This window comes from Achroia grisella, unplaced genomic scaffold, assembly GCF_030625045.1.
Source record: "Achroia grisella isolate CSIRO2021 unplaced genomic scaffold, CSIRO_AGI_Agris_v1 utg642, whole genome shotgun sequence".
NCBI classification, from domain to species: domain Eukaryota; kingdom Metazoa; phylum Arthropoda; class Insecta; order Lepidoptera; family Pyralidae; genus Achroia; species Achroia grisella.
Window position 1 is genome coordinate 1,825,977 of NW_026712979.1, and position 16,739 is coordinate 1,842,715.

Consider the following 16,739-nt stretch of genomic DNA (forward strand, 5'->3'; position numbering starts at 1 on the left):
GTAATAGATGGCGCTAGGTGAACGCAGCTAAACTTCTCACCTCAATGGCAACCCAAACCAAACGCCAATAAAACAATAGAACTATATTTTACTGAGCATATATTTGATAACAGCCTTCAGCCAAATGGCAACAGCGCGGGCGCCCGCGTCCTCATCCTGTAAGTACTCCTTTGCCACGTACGAAGCGCGGCCCGCCCTGCACAAAAAAAAACTTAATTTGCATGGTTTCTCCTTGGAAGACATCCCATTCACTTATTTGTTATTTAAGTCTTCTTATCTCCTGGTAAATAAGTTGTTATCGACATAATATCGGCTCGTTACCCACAACTCCACGCCTTTACTCCGCGACACCTACGCGAGGTACATACCTATATCTCCCCTCTTGAAAAAGTTCAAACAAAAATTGTAGATAATTCTATACTCTACAACTTTCATAATAGATGCAAATCTCATTTAAGTAATAGAAAGCGAGATATTCGCGAAAAACTGATTTTTATAATCTCTGACCTTCAATATCTTAAGACGCGGACGTGATGGCTATTGTGACTTTTGAGACATTTTAGATTTAGATATAGATATATATAGATAGATTTTAGAACGACAAAACAAAGGTCCAGTAAAATTTTAAATTAAACCATGGCGCAATACATAAAAATAAGTACGCAAATACGTGAATGATAATATACAGAAAGGGATGAAAAAATTAAAAAAGGGTTGAAGAACGCCTTTTTAAAAAATAACTCGATAACGGTAAGAAATATGAAAAAATGTTTCAAATAAAAGTTATAGAGGAAAAAAATCTGTATGAAACATTTTTTCATTATCTGCTGTTGTTTAAAATTAAATGCCAGAAAAATTTAATGTTTTACGCAGATTTTTATCATGGTTTAATTTAAAGTTTTTATGGACTAGTTTATAACAATTTACAGCCTATCTTTCATACCGAGGTGAAACCCCTAAGCTGACTGGGCCACTGTACGCTTGGCGCGAGACGACAGTTTGTGAACCGCTAGTGTTACATACATTACACCTGCCCCATTTTAAGCCACCAAATTATCGTCGAAAAGTCATCTGAGCCTTGAACCTCTGGCGATGCCTTCAGTCAATACACCGTGGTTTTTAGTGGGTAAGAATCCCACCAAGCACCACCTCGTCAACCCTCTAGACTGAATGGTCTTTTGAAGATTTTGCACAGGATAAAAAAGATGCATTCAATAATTCCACGCATATGAAAACAACTAGCTTTTGCCAGCGGCTTCGCTCGCGTTAATTTATCCCCTTAGGGGTGAAATTTATGAGAATATTTTCTTAGGGGATGTCTACGTCATAGTAGCTTTATGCATGCAAAGTCTCAGCCCGATCGGTTTAAAATTGACAAACTTTCATCCCCTATTTTATCCCCTTGGGGGTAGAATTAATCAAAAAAGCGGATGCCTACGTCATAACATCTACCTGCATGCCAAATTTCAGCCCGATCCGTCCAGCGGTTTGGGCTGTGTGTTGATAGATCACTACGTCAGCTACCTTTGAGTTATATATATTTAGATGTGTTCTTTTCAGTCAGAAATAAATCAGATATGTTGGTGCCATTACCTGGCTATCCTGCTAGCCGTTTCTTTCGCGCCTTTCTCTGCAGCTTCGCTTGTTTTCAATAGTGCTTGTTTCAAGTCAACGCCTTGGTTTTGTCTGAAAGCCTCGTATGCTGCATGTAGACTGTCCAACTGCAATAAGTAAGTGTAATGGTATAATAAACATATCTATAGTAATATTGTTAGAGTTACAATGAGAATTACTGGTAGTTTTGTATATACTTTATCCATATTTAACATATTCTTTTTATTGTTTTGTTTTTTTATGTGTTTATTTTAATATGTTTGTTCTGTCACTGTGCTCTGCTGTATTTAAACATCTACAATCATATCTCTTTTTTTATCATTTATTATTAATAATATAATTTCGCGTAAATATCTCGTCTCTGTCTGGAAGGCCATGACAGATCGTGTGACTATCGCATATATATATGGAATTCGTAATACTGTTGATGTAAAATTTATGGAATAGTCACCTCTATACATCATCTCATTTGCTTCTTCCTTATTCCATTTATTTAGGGTCGGCGTAATATGTTTTTCTCTCCATTCATGTTCGCATCTCGTTATTTACCATATGCATTCTCTTTCTTACCTTATCATCTTTCACACAGTTCATCCATCTTTTTTCGGTTTTCCTCTGCCCTTATAACAATCCACATCCATATCTATTGTTTAAATAATATCAAAATTTTACCATGGTCCTGTCTCCAGGCTCAGCCCCTCCATACTTGGTTATCGCTGCCATACTACTCTCCCACGCGGCTAACCACGCTGCTGGAGTTACCGCTCGCTCGCTACAATAACAGAACCCTTATTATTATATGCTGAATATATGTATAATACTAGCTGACGCGCGAAACTTCGTCTGCATCACAAACGAAACGCGCAGCCGTTATTAAATGGATCTATAATTATTGTGAAAGAGTATAAGTTTACAGTCTCCATATTTTTACATTTTTCTGAAACATGGACTTAAAAATTGCACATTAAATCCAAAATGAATTCTTTCGGAATCTGATGGACGGAGCGTCGCATATGTAAATTGGAACAACTGGGTATCGGAACCCGTCTCTACTGTGTGCTTCCATCGTCTGCTAACTTTGTTCGGTCTCGTGGTAAGAACAAGATAATCACCTAGCAAATGACTGCGAGGCTGCTGATAAACCCAAGCTGTAGATTCCACCTGATGTACCACCCATGTCAGTCTCTGCTATCTCTGACAGTTGCCACAGCACGTTTGATGGGTACTCCACGGCGCCCCGACTTAAATATTCTAGGACAGCTGTAATTATAAATTATCGTTGGAGTTTAAAAACAAAACATAGGATAGTGACTACAAATCAAGTGATAATATCTTTATTATTACATATATTTTATTGAATCTGTATTTTTCTAATCTGGTACAAACTTATTTGAAAAGAATTAAAGCTGAGTTTGAGAGTTTATCTATTCTTCTTAGCTCCAAAGCACTCTGAACTAATGGTAGATTTGACATATCATAAGAGTCTGTATTGGACCCAAGTTTAAAGATATTTTGATTTGAGTCAACGCCAGGCTTACATATTATATCCGAACTCTATTCAATGTCTGATGATGTCTCGTTTAGAGGCCAAACACGTATCACAATATGGGTGTAGATCCAATAACGTCGGAATTTGATCACTAACAGGGAAGTTCAGGTGGTCAGATTTCCGCATTGAATATTTGTGATTTCAAACACGCTAATGGTCGCGGAATTAAACAAAATAATATAAATTTTATACGTAAATCTTTTACAGACTCTTTTTATAAGTCCAATCTACAGTCAGAATGTAGTTTGATACGAGCAGAAGAAGAAACTGCTGTTACTTTTCTCAAATGAAATAGCACAAAATATCTATATTTTTGGTACGTTATCTACTAACTCCTCCTAATAAACCAATTTGCATTAAATTGTATATTTAATTGCCTCCCTGGAAGGTCTAAAAACATTATAGGACCCGATATGTGGTGCTGCATTTCGGAGTAGAACATCTGCAGACTTCACTAATTAGGTATACATAAAATAAAGTATTGAAACTGTAGTTTAAGATGAATACAATGAGCAAGAGCATAGACAATTCAGTTGCCACAAATTGAACAGAACACTTCCCATGAACTTTAGGACTTACTCTTCTCTAAGGTATACCCTGCCCAAACTTCTTTATGGTAATACCACAAACTCTATCACTACAGCCAGAATCAAGTCTGTTAAGCAAAACTTCGCTTTGCTTTTAGAACTTCAGAACTTACTCTTCTCTAAGGCTGTGACAAAGGTAACTTACCCTGTCCAAACTTCTTTATGGTAATACCACAATCTCCATCCCCACATCCAGAATCTAGTCTGTTTAGCAACACTTCGCTCTGCACCAGCTCCTCGGCAGCTGACTTCAAGCATCCTCGGAAGATATCCTGCTGCTGTTTTGACAACGACGGTCCAACTGTAGCCTGTAAGAATAGTTACCTGGATAGAAACAGTGTTATCTGATGCGATGCATAAGCTATCTTAATGCAAAGTTTCATCAAAATTCGTTTAGTAGTTTTTGCGTGAAAGAGTAACAAACATCCATACTTACAAACTTTCGCGTTTATAATATTATAAAGATTGCTTTTAGAACCTGTTATCATAAAAACAATTTTAGTTTAATTTATATCACTGATAGATTTTGTACTAAAACTGCGTCATCCAACTCAGTGACCAAGCTTTGTAAGATGTATTTCGGTTGAGAGATGGTAGTAAAATAACAGGGTACAGAAGCATAAAAGTTCTTAGTCCTTCGGAATGGCAACGAGCGTCACATTATGATCTGATAGCTGTGATGCTATCCATGTATATAGGCGACGGTTGCCACAAACTTACACCTTTAGGTGTACCCTCAGCTTCTTTACAATTTACACCAAAAAATAGCAAAGCCTAACAATAATAGGTACATCTTCCAGCTTGTAAATAAAATATATATGATTGAGTAGACATACAAATAGAAATAATCTAAATTCAAAAAAACTTAATATAATCACTTTTGACTAGTCATATAACACTTTTTTTTATTCTACCGCACATTCACAAAGCAGACTCATCACAAGAAGATCGAGCAAAAACTTGCGTGTAGCTCTTCAAAATGTGAGTATATGGTTTGACATTACCTTGCGTGTAAAACTTTGCAGCACATTCTCATCGTCTCCAATATTATCATGATGTCCTACAGAGAATTCGCCAGCAGGCCAACCTGGAGCGGTAGTGGGAGCATCAAGAAGTCCCAACCAGAAGTCTCCATTTTCCTTGGTCAGATGCAACACCGAAATGTTGAACCCATGCATTTCAAGGGACGACTTCATGTGGCCAGAGTATAAACGTTCTAATTTTATTTGTTTCCTGTCTGCGAAGTAGATAGATAAAATCTATATTGGTTTCAAAATATTTACAAACAAAATTCTATAAGTATAAACGTATAAGAAAATTATAAAAAACAAAACACAATACACTTTAACTTACACGTAAAATAAGAACATAAAAATAAACATTAAAAAAATATACATATCATATGCTTAAATCTTTAAAACTACGCAACGGATTTTGGAGCGGTTTTTTTAAATAGATAGAGTGATTCAAGAGGAAGGTTTATATATATAATACATGTATACTCATGCGAAGCCGGGGCGAATAGATAGTTAGGACACAATGGGTTGAGCTACTCAATGAACAATTTGCTACATGAGCAAAACACTGATTTTCAGTAGCAGCCCGAGGGTAATGCAAATGCATGCAGCGACACCAAGCTTATTGCTACCAAAAATAAAATAAAATCAACGATAATATTATTATTATTAATATTATAAATGCGAAAGTTTGTGAGTATGGATGGATGTTTGTTACTCTTCACGCAAGATCTACTGAATGGATTTTGATGAAACTTTACAGTAATATAGCTTATACATCAGAATAACATATAGGCTATAAATTTCACGATGATGAACCACAGGTACAGCTAGTAATAGTAATAAAATTAAAAGTAAAGGGTATTTTGTCATTAAATAAGTATATAGAATTAACGGTAAGGTAATGATGGATTTTAAGGGTTAGTTTTAATATAATTTTCTAAGACCTCTCATTAACTTTGATGACAACCGAATATGAAATAACTTACCTAAATATTCTTTGATATCAGCGCTAATAATATTCATTTCCAAAATAGAGGTTCCTCCCAAATTGTTCACCATCGCGGTTACTCTATCACCAGCCACCAATCTCAAATGCGCAATTATCTGCACCGAAAAAACAAGACATTAAATAATGACAAATAGTGTTGGATATTTCAACAGAAATAAGTATTATAATCTCTTCAATAATTAATTTTCTAATGTTCAAATATAGAACGCTATGTTTTCATGATTACGAGTGTCTTTTGTTATCTGTTCTTCAATATTTGTTACACCGTTGATATATAATTAGAATATATAATCCAAGAAAATTTTGATTTACACCATGATGTGACCAATTTTGGCGCAATATATAAAAATAAGTCCGCAAATATGAATAATAATATTCCGAAAGAAATGTTGATTTAAGTTGACGGGAAAGGTATGAAAAAAATAAAAAGAGCTGAAAACCTCATTTTTCAATATAACTCGATAACGATAAGAAATATGATAAAATCTTTCAAATAAAAGTTGTAGAGGAAAACAATCTGCACAAAACAGATCTTTTTAATTTTTTTCTATTATCTGCTGTCTGTGATTAGTCCAGTAAATTTTAAATTAAACCATGATATGACCAGTTTTAGCGCAATAACAATAAAATAAAGATGACGGTAAAGGGATGAAAAAATTAAAAAAATATTTGTAAAACACCTTTTTTTAAAATACCTAACTCTATAACGATAGGAAATACGATAAAATGTTTCAAATAAAAGTTATAGAGAAAAACAATTCTGCATAAAAAAGGTGCTCTTAATTTTTTCATTATCTGGTGTTATTTAGCTATTTTTTGGTAACTAAAATCAAAATTTCTTTCAAAATTCACGTATTTGCGGACTTATTTTTATATATTGCGCCAAAACTGGCCATATCATATTTTAAATCATAATTTCTTGGACTATTATTTACAATTTGGTGTTTTTAATTGGTTACAACGATTACATCCACGCATCTCGTGGAGATTGACATAGTCACAAACATTGTAGAACATATTAATATCTCTATTACATGTCATGATTTATTATAAATATTGTTTTATTAATATCCCATTAATAAAACAATATTTATAATAAATCATGATATGCAAAATGCCGGTTGCCGCCGCTATTGTAAAAAAGTTGATAAAGGGCGCCACTGAATTATGCCCAAAAAATAACAAAGAGCACCGTATATACCCCACTCTTTTTCTAGAATTAATATCTTGTATTGAATATCTTATCCATCTAATTCTTGGATGAAACGCCAATCAACCTTATCTAGTAACAGTCCCACGACTTCTTTAGAGGTTCCCATCTTCATCTTGGCGATGCCGGCTTCTCCATGCACTCCAGCCCCTAGTTCCATTTCATCTTGCGCGATTTCGAATAACGGAGGCTGGCCTATAGAGAGCAGGATACATTTAAGAGAAATAGTACTGTCTGTTGGTTAATTATTGCTTCCCTAATTAAAATCAATAAAGCTAGGAGAGAAATATAAGATCCTAAAGTTGAATTAATAGTTCAAGAGATATAAGGAATAGGATACTCGAAATACCTGAAAGTCTTAAGAAATGTTGTGGGACAAACGTATATTTTATATACTGGTGTGACGAAGAGTATTCTTATAATGTTATGTACGTTACAATTTTATATACTGCCTCTAACGACTAATTCGACCAGATACTTCAGTTGAGAAAAACCGGCAAGAAACGCTAGTGGGTGGGACAGGACAGGTCCAGTCAATGGACCTTACCTCACCACAACCAAAGCAGTACTTTTCGTTGATGGATATATTGTTCCATATGATGTCATTAGTTTGCAGTAAAAAAAATCTGAAGTAAAAATGAAATATGATGAATGCAAACTTTTCCGTAATTTCTCGACTTATTAAATGTGAATTATTGTCCAACATGGATCGCAAAAGTACATTTTAAAAGACGATAGAATTTTCCCTCCAACCCATTACTTACCAGGCAAGGAGCAAGCACTCAAACAAACGCCTAGCGTCGCCAAACACTTGCTCACGTCCGTCGTCATCTTGTAGATTGTTGTCAGATCGTAACCTTTCACTGACATCGCACCACAAAGCTGTTGATAACAATAATTCAAGATCAAAAGACAATAGAAGAATAGAAATAATTTTTATACAAATAAACTTAATAATATATAAATAATAATAATTATAGAAATCCCAACACTATTATATTATCTTTATATATAAAAATTTCGTGTCTCCTAAACTACTGAACCGATAGTAAATTTGATTTGCACATTGTCTGCAATTTGATCCAACTTGAAAGATAGGATAGCTTACATCTCAATAAATACAATATTATTTTATTGCAAATTATTTTTATATATAAAGAAACTGTTAGCCATAGCAACGCGTGGCCGGGTCTAGTTATTCTATAAAAATAACCCAAAACGCTTCACACAGTGCCATGTAATCCTAAGCTAAGCAGAGCTTGTGTTATGGGCAGTAAACAACTAAAGGAAATACAAAGATACATTGTTTTTTGTAAATGCGTATATACATACATATATTTTGTAAATGCGTCTGTACCTTATATATGTAGACTTCGGCACAAATTCCTCTCCCTCCAGTCTTATTATTACTAGAAGCGACATCTTCTCCAATTATTACTGGTTCGACCTGCAAACAATTCATTAACGATAATTCCTGCTCAAGAAGCTGAACAGCCAGTCAGAAGTTGCTGCCCTTTAAATTGACAAAGGCAAAGAGGTTCACTTGCACTCTTTCAGGAGGTAGCAGGCAACCCTAGATTGTGAGAAGGGGAGTGTTAATAATATGAACTGTTGACCCCAATGTACCAAGTCAGGTTGACCTACACGCGGTTCCCCCTGGAATCCATAATAAATTCCTGGTGAATTTCTCAGATAGGGCTAACTGACCTGACGTCATGCTCAATTTTCTTACTCCAATGTTTTCCACGATTCTTCATTCATAACAGGAATCATATATTTATGTGGATTAAAGTACTATCTTTATATAGTATCATCATTATTATGCTTCTTCCTTATCCCATTTATTTGGGGTCAGCGTAATATGTTTTATATAGTATAATATCTTTATATTAAATTTATCATCAAGAAATCTATGACGATACCTTGATGCCGTTAATTCTTGCTTTCTCGACTGCTTTCCCGAAATTCAATCTGTCTCCTGTATAATTTCCTAATATTACAATTACACCACCTGAAAATTAATAGAGAAAATAAAAATTTCAAATAATAATAATTCAAAAATGTTTACATAGTAAAAATCACTCCCTCTGTCAATACGTTTAGATCTTATAAATCTACACAATGGATTTTAATGCAGTTTTCAGTAATAGATAGAGTGAATCAAGAGAAATGTTTACGTGTATAATACATGTAAATTCGTTAGAAGTCGGGACAGACAGCTAGTATCACAGTAAATTCTTATATTTTTATTTAAATAGCCTTCTTTAAAAGCACTTTAATATGGTAAAGTTTTAATTAACGACCGGCCATTAAAGTTGTGAAACAATCAAGAAAAATGAGCAATCACAAAAGATTGAGCAAGAAACTTGAGTTGGGTATTGCTCTTTTAAATAAATGTTGTTTTAAGTAAATACACATTAACAAGGAAGAGGCATGTGGCAATCTACAAATTTACGCATTAATTTCTCGTATAATCAGATTATATTGTCAGCACATAATGATTTTTAAGTTAGTTCATTTCTACTAAAATATTATTACCATTTAATTTCGACTTTAAACGATCTGTGCTAAATAGAAATGAAAACATTAATTGGCTACCTGAGTTGTATTTGTGGAGATGTGATATAGCGTACAAAACATTTCCAGTCGGTGGCGACGCGAATATACCACCAGCCACAGCTCCGTCCAACATACCAGCGCCGACAAACCCTGAACAAAAGAAAAACCATTATATATATATCTAGTTTATGTTTAATATTACAGCTTCACCGGACGATAGGGAGCGAGTACAGATGGCATTCTATTCCAAAGGAAGGACTTAGGGAGCGGCTGAAGGCCAACTCCCGCCTGACTGATACGACCTTAGTCTGAGGGTACCCCTAGGGGTTTGAAACTCGGTTCAAGCCGTCGTAATTTCGATCCCCGTTTGAATTGGATGGGGCTCGATCGGAGGGGGCGTGAGGGAGGGGAATCGTGAATGATCGTGTCGTAAGGCAGTTATTAGTTATTTTTATTACCTGCAGCAAATGGTTCGTGCCCTGAACCCCCTCCACTAATCACAGCCACTCTTCCAGTATCAGTCTGTAGAAATAGAAATATTATATCAAATATACAGTTTCACAACGAAATACTCTAATTCTATATCAAAATTTCCTATATTATAAATATTCCTTCCTAATCCTATTTAACATTTTACCATAGAATATAATATCTAAACCTTGGCGCCAAAGTACTGCGATTGTTTTTATTCAAAATCGCGACGCAACGCTGCCAGTTTCAGTGTGCTTTGGTGCTCCGTGAAATTGATCGATATCTACCATTATTTTTGTATAACTTTTTAAAAAATTGCACGCACGGAGGAGTACGCTATTTTGCACACTTATAGTTTATATACAGAGGAAGGACATTTTTTTTTTTTATTTTTGCATAAAAAATACATTACATTAATAAACAAAATACACACCCCGTATTTCACACACACACGCATAGATATTCTATTTTGTTTATTATTATTGCTGGTTCAAAGATTATATAATTGTATATAGATATAATGTATTTTTTATTATCGTTGAATTTCGACCACTGTGCGACCTCTAGTTTGTCTAAATGTGTTATTTTGACAATATTTTTCCTTTTTAAAGTAATCAAAATATTCACATAACATATTTATCAATATTTGCAATAATTGCTTAGAATTAAAATCGCTAGTTTCAATGTTCAAATTATCCGTGTGGATACCATAATGCTTGCAGAAAACGAGTCGACAGATCATAGGCTGTAGCCCCAACCTCCTCGACTCCATCTAAAAGGTTATCTGTCTATGGTTTTTGTTTTTAAAACAAAGACATATCATCCTCTCTGTGTACTGGACAGGTTTTTTTCCATGCTTACATAATTAAAGTTATCAGGTCCGATAACATAGTTTTCTGTCTGTATCATCCACCGTCGATTATGGTATTTATATCTATTGTTGTTCTACACTTGTAGCTACTACTCTTCTAGTAACAATCCTTTAATAAAAAATTGTTAACACATGCCGTATTGCAAGGAAATTTATTTCGTAATCACATGCATTCTCATACTTCTCAACTTTTAAACTCATCCACGCTTGACCAAGGTCAGTGTGTTTGAACGTATTACCCCCGTAAAAAGGGAGATATATATACAATATATATAATATGTATAAAATATGTATAAACAATAAAATTAATAATAAAAGGTAACGAGAGACATGAGAGACACTGAATGTGACTCCCACTCAGCATTTATACTGTAGTACTAGCTGTACCGGCAAACGTTGTTTTGCCTTAAAATAAAATAAAAATTAGGGGTGGACTACCCCTAATTTTTAGGGGGATGAAAAATAGATGTTGGCCGATTCTCAGACCTACTCAATACGTTCACAAAATTTCATGAGAATCGATCAAGCCGTTTCGGAGGAGTATGGGAACGAAAACTGTGACACGAGAATTTTATATATAAAATTACTATGTAATAATATGTTATCTGTTGTATTACTAAATCATATCACAGCGCTGACAAATATTTATTAAGAAGAAGGGTTAAATTGCCACAGTTTTTATTGAGTCCTAGTAGGGTAGTTCCTAATAATGTTGATATATCATAATTCTGTTATAGACCTACATGAATAAAGTTTGATTTTGATTGACTTAGTTTTTTCTAGTTGCTTACCTTGGTTCGGACGGTGATCACACGATGTTTAGGATGCAGTCTCAACTGTGGGAATGCTGTAACTATACCTCGCAGATTGTCATCGACGCAACTCTCCACAGTGTTTATTAATTTCTTAGTTACAGGCTTGTTTGAAGACATTTTGTTGTGTTTCAGCTGAAAAAGATTTGATGAATATATTATAAATCATAAACTAAGTAGCTGTCTACTGATAAAATGATTTCTTGACCAAAATGCATATGCAGGTGGTCACTACATGCACCCTAATTGAATTTAGAAATTAATCTGTATTTTATAATATTTTGTAATCATGTAGGCTCTTTTGAAAAGAATAAGAGCCGAGTTTCTTGTCAGTTCTTCTCAGCTCGAATTCATTCCGAACTGACGGTAGATTTGACACATCATAAGTATGTAATATACCTACATGAATAAAGCTATTTTGATTTTAAATTTGAATATATAAATTTATATTTTGGTTTTAGGTACATAATGTTTTCTTTCTTCTAGTTTATACTTGTATTTTGAACTGCGTAAACCGGTCCAAATATTATTATTTTTATTACTATTATTAGTGCATTAGTGCAACAAAAGAATAAAATTATTAAATAGCGGCCATTACTTAGTTCGTAATAATTATACTTTTCTACTATTTAATGTATCTATGTATATAATTTAAGTTAGCTAACTTTTTAAATTTTAGTTTACACCTCTAGAAATGATAATCGGTGAAAATTGGTTTAAATTCTATGCATATTATATTTCTTTCTTTCCACATATATTATTATTGAGGGTAGGATCGAAGAAAAGAGGGAGAGAGGAAGAACAAGGCACAGCTGCATGAAGCAAATTAAACAGAGATTAAAGAGTAGATGGAAGATTGTGGAAAGTGGCAAGAGCTCTACCGACAAGAGTGACGCTCTTCGATCCTATCGAAAAGATGACATTACTTACATTAGAAAAAATAAGTAAATCACCTTTATGAATCCCTTATCGTCACTGTTTTTAAACAGGGTCACTATAATACTAATCACTTGAATTATATGTTAAAAGATCAAACAATATAATATAATTTTTATTTAAATAATACAGAGACCATTAAATGCGCGCCGATAACTCTTTGTAACTAATTTTTAATCACTGTTCACAAATACCTATATATTTGTGTTGATTATAAATATTTATTAAAACTAGGTATTTGCCGCGGCATCTCCTGTAAATTTGTTATCTCTTATTATTAAGTATCCACAAATATTTAGCAATGGTTGAAAAAAGGTCTTGGTCCACAATAAAATCAACTAAAATTACTAATGAACCAAGACTAGAAATAAAAGTACATTGTATCTTATCCTATAGTATCCTAGGTACACCCGCTGGACACATTTTATATCTAACTTTTAATAAAATAAAATAGAATAATCCAATTTAATCCAAAAAATATGTATGTGTATATGATAGAATAATCCAACAACTAATTGTTATACCTTTAACTCCTCTCCATCCTAAGGTTGCCTGGAAGAAATCCTAAATCTCTATATTTAATTATTTTGATCATATTAATTTATGTAATTATTCATTAAATAAAAAAAAAATTCTTTCTGTGAGAGGAACAATAAAGTGTTTTTCATTCATTCATCCCATTAATTAGATCACATAATCGTATTTGCAATTTATATTTTCACAAACGTACTGATATTATGGATGGATGAATGTTTGTTACTTTTTCATGCAAAAACTACTGATCGGATTATGTAATTTACAGTAATATAGCTTAGACATCAGAATAACATATAGGCTACATATTTTCACGCGAGTGAATCTACGGGCACAGCTAGTAATATATATTTTATTTAAATTTGCTATTTATATTGCCGTAGGATTAAAAATTCATTCAACTTTTGAATATTGATATTTTTAAAAAAAATATCACTATTCAAAAGTGCATTGAGTTTATTTGAATAAAGATTAGTTCTATTTTTATTATAGTGATATTTTTTTTTATTCTACTACTCATTCGGAACGCAAACTTATCACAACAAGAATGAGCAAGAAACTTATATATGTTGCTGTTTCGAATAGATGTTATTTAAAATAAAATTTATATCAAGAATTTCACATCCTATGAAACTGAATTCGAACATACCTATTCACATGCAATCCCACAAAACACTAGAATCCAGTTGTCTCCTGTCAAAGTCGATTTGAATTTAAACTGATTTATAAATTATCAAATTTAACAACCACTTACCTCCTAATTAATGTAAATTATAAAGTTATGGTTATTATTACACTTGGATCAGAAACTTATCTATTAACTCACATGGATACTACTGACAGACGAACATAAAAACATGGGGAGCAATTACCCAACACATTGTTATCTAAATCTAATACAAATATTATGATCACGGCAGTCTGTAAGTTTATAAAACTGGTATTTTTTCCGACAATAAAATATAATACTGCATTTACTGCGTTTTTTTCCGTGAATAGCGAAAAATAAAACGAAAATGTGTATTTGCTATTTGGTTAAAATGCGTCTATATAGACAACGTAATTTCGTCGTAACGTAATTTCGTTGTAAAGTTTCATTTTTTCGGGCTAATACTGTTGGCCGCAGCTGGCCTTTACAGCTGCACCGGATGATCCCCTATCATCTGGATCCAATTTACATATCGCTTTAAATTATAGCCTATACGTTATTCTGATGTATAAGTTATATTACTGTAAAGTTTCATTTTTTCGGGCTACTCTAATACTGTTGGCCGCAGCTGGCCTTTACAGCTGCACCGGATGATAGGGGGCGAGTGCAGATGGCACTCCAAAACCGCGGAAGGAGTTGTGGAGCGGCTGAAGGACAACCCCCGCCTGACGGATACGAATTTAGTCTGAGGGTACCGTTAGTGTATCGTAGTTGTATGTATGTAGATAACAGTTACTGCTTACCATCGTTTGACGACTTCGGTCTAGTGATTTAGCACACCGCTTTAATTTCGATAGCCGCGGGTTCGATGCCTCGCTCCATTCAAACATTTGTATTCATATGTTTGTTCGTTCTGGGTGTTTTCTATGTGTCTTATGTATTGTACAAAAAAATAAGTATTTAAGTAAGTATATCAGTTCTCTTCTTTTTTATTTATTTTTTTATTTGTACAAACTTCTGGATGGGTATGGATATAACAGGGTTTATTATTATTATTATTATCAGTTGTCTCGTACCCTGAATAGATCTCTGCTCAGCTTGGGACTAAATGGCGCTGTATGTATTGTAGAGAGTTAGTAACTTCGTTAACATTTCTCTCCCACGAGAATTTCCGCGATTCGTAACTAGTCTAATTATTAATTTACAGATTAATAGTTAAACATATGATAATAAACGTCTTACATAATAGATAATGTTATCACGAGCCAAAGTTTGTGAACCCTGATTGCGTGTTTGTACGTTTATCATCTTATATTATCATTTACACCCATTAAACATGGTGTTATACATTGTCTTATTACAATGTTTTTTTCCGCAATTACAAAGTAGCTGTGCTCGCTACATTGTTTTATACCGATTTCGAAAAAGAGTAACTTATAAACTTTTTTTTTATTAAGGGAATTATAATAATAATATTCCTGAACAATTCACACAGCGCCATCTAGTCCCGAGGTAAGCAGAGCAGATGTCATGGGTACTAGATAATTGATATATTTCTTTTTGTAAATACATACATAATATACATAGAAAGCACCCAGATATAAACAATCATACTCATGAATACAAATATACCATGCAAGGAATCGAACCTTCAAGCATCGGTTGCCATAATAAATAAAAAAAGGATTGACCACAAACAAAAGATAAATTATGTTTAAAATGAAGGCTCAACTAGAAACTCCATAAACAAGCCCAAAATACGCAAATACAAAAAAAGTAATAAGTACTTAATTCTCTAAGAATGTAGCAATTAAAAACATTTACCACGTTTTGGGAGTAAGTCGGGATAGTCTTCTGTTTTTTGTTCCTAGAACAGTATATTCTATGTAAAACGATGACAAAACATATTAACACTAGATACAGTCAACCAGTATAGAATTTTGGAAGTATCTCGGAATAGTCACTATGTTTTTTAGTTCTTAAAACATTTTATTCTCTATACGAACAAACATAACACTATATTAACACTAGGCACAGTTCACGAGTATGGAATTTTCAATTAAGCCAGATCTATATTACGTACCTATATATGTATAAAAGTAAACATTTCTTTAGTACCAACTTATCGTTTATATGCGTACCTTACAAAATGACTTTTAACACAATACAATTAAGATATAATCTTGATTGATTGCCGCCACTGAATGTAACTAAACGTAGCAACAAGTAACTTGTTATGCAGCCAATATGATAGCATTGCTATATTTAGAAGGACATGCACGATGCACTATTACCTATGTATAGATAACTGACTTACAAGCATTCTTAATTGGTCAGGTTATACTGATTTTAAATACGCAACATTGTGAAATATAGATTATTACTAGCTGACCCCGCAATCGTTGATAAAAACATTGTGAAATATAAAAAAAGATTGGACAATAATACATGAAGAATAGATGAGTTTCTCAGACCTACTGAATAAGCATATAAAATTTCATAAAATCGCAATCATAAATAGTCTTAAAACTGGTCACACGGTTTTCTTCAACAAGGTAAAATTAGAAAATTGTATACCTATCGCGTCATATTACGAATTGTGTTATTGTTTCTTGAAAAGAGACATAAAAATTGAAAAAATTAAAAAAAAATACTGAACTGAAAATCAGCGCTGGTAACCATATTTCCATACGCATCAATTTACAGTGATCTAAAGATAGTATTCGTTTTTGTTGTTGTTCTTTTTTATGTAACGATTTATCTCCAATTTGAAAGAAAAGAAAAAAAAAAGAAAATTAATATATTCTTTCAGTTTATATGATATAATAATGTATATACTGTAAGCATCATCATTGTTATGTATTGTAATAATTTTTTTCTGGCTTGTATTACATTGGTTTAAGTTGATTTTTTTATTTT

General features: G+C 33.2%; 1 protein-coding gene across 1 annotated transcript; it reads right to left on the reverse strand.

The window, feature by feature from the left end:
* Window positions 1-70: 70 nt before the first annotated feature.
* Window positions 71-15,886, reverse strand: LOC131849453 (triokinase/FMN cyclase-like). Its single transcript, XM_059199532.1, has 15 exons — window positions 15,645-15,886; window positions 11,681-11,836; window positions 10,006-10,069; window positions 9,587-9,697; window positions 8,911-8,999; window positions 8,346-8,435; window positions 7,753-7,870; window positions 7,056-7,183; window positions 5,756-5,873; window positions 4,755-4,987; window positions 3,896-4,058; window positions 2,727-2,874; window positions 2,287-2,386; window positions 1,594-1,721; window positions 71-196 (listed from the first exon to the last, which is right to left on the reverse strand). The coding sequence occupies exons 2-15, from the start codon at window positions 11,819-11,821 to the stop codon at window positions 82-84; spliced, it is 1,746 nt and encodes a 581-aa protein (XP_059055515.1). The 5' UTR covers window positions 11,822-11,836; window positions 15,645-15,886; the 3' UTR covers window positions 71-81.
* Between the last annotated feature and the right edge of the window lie 853 nt (window positions 15,887-16,739).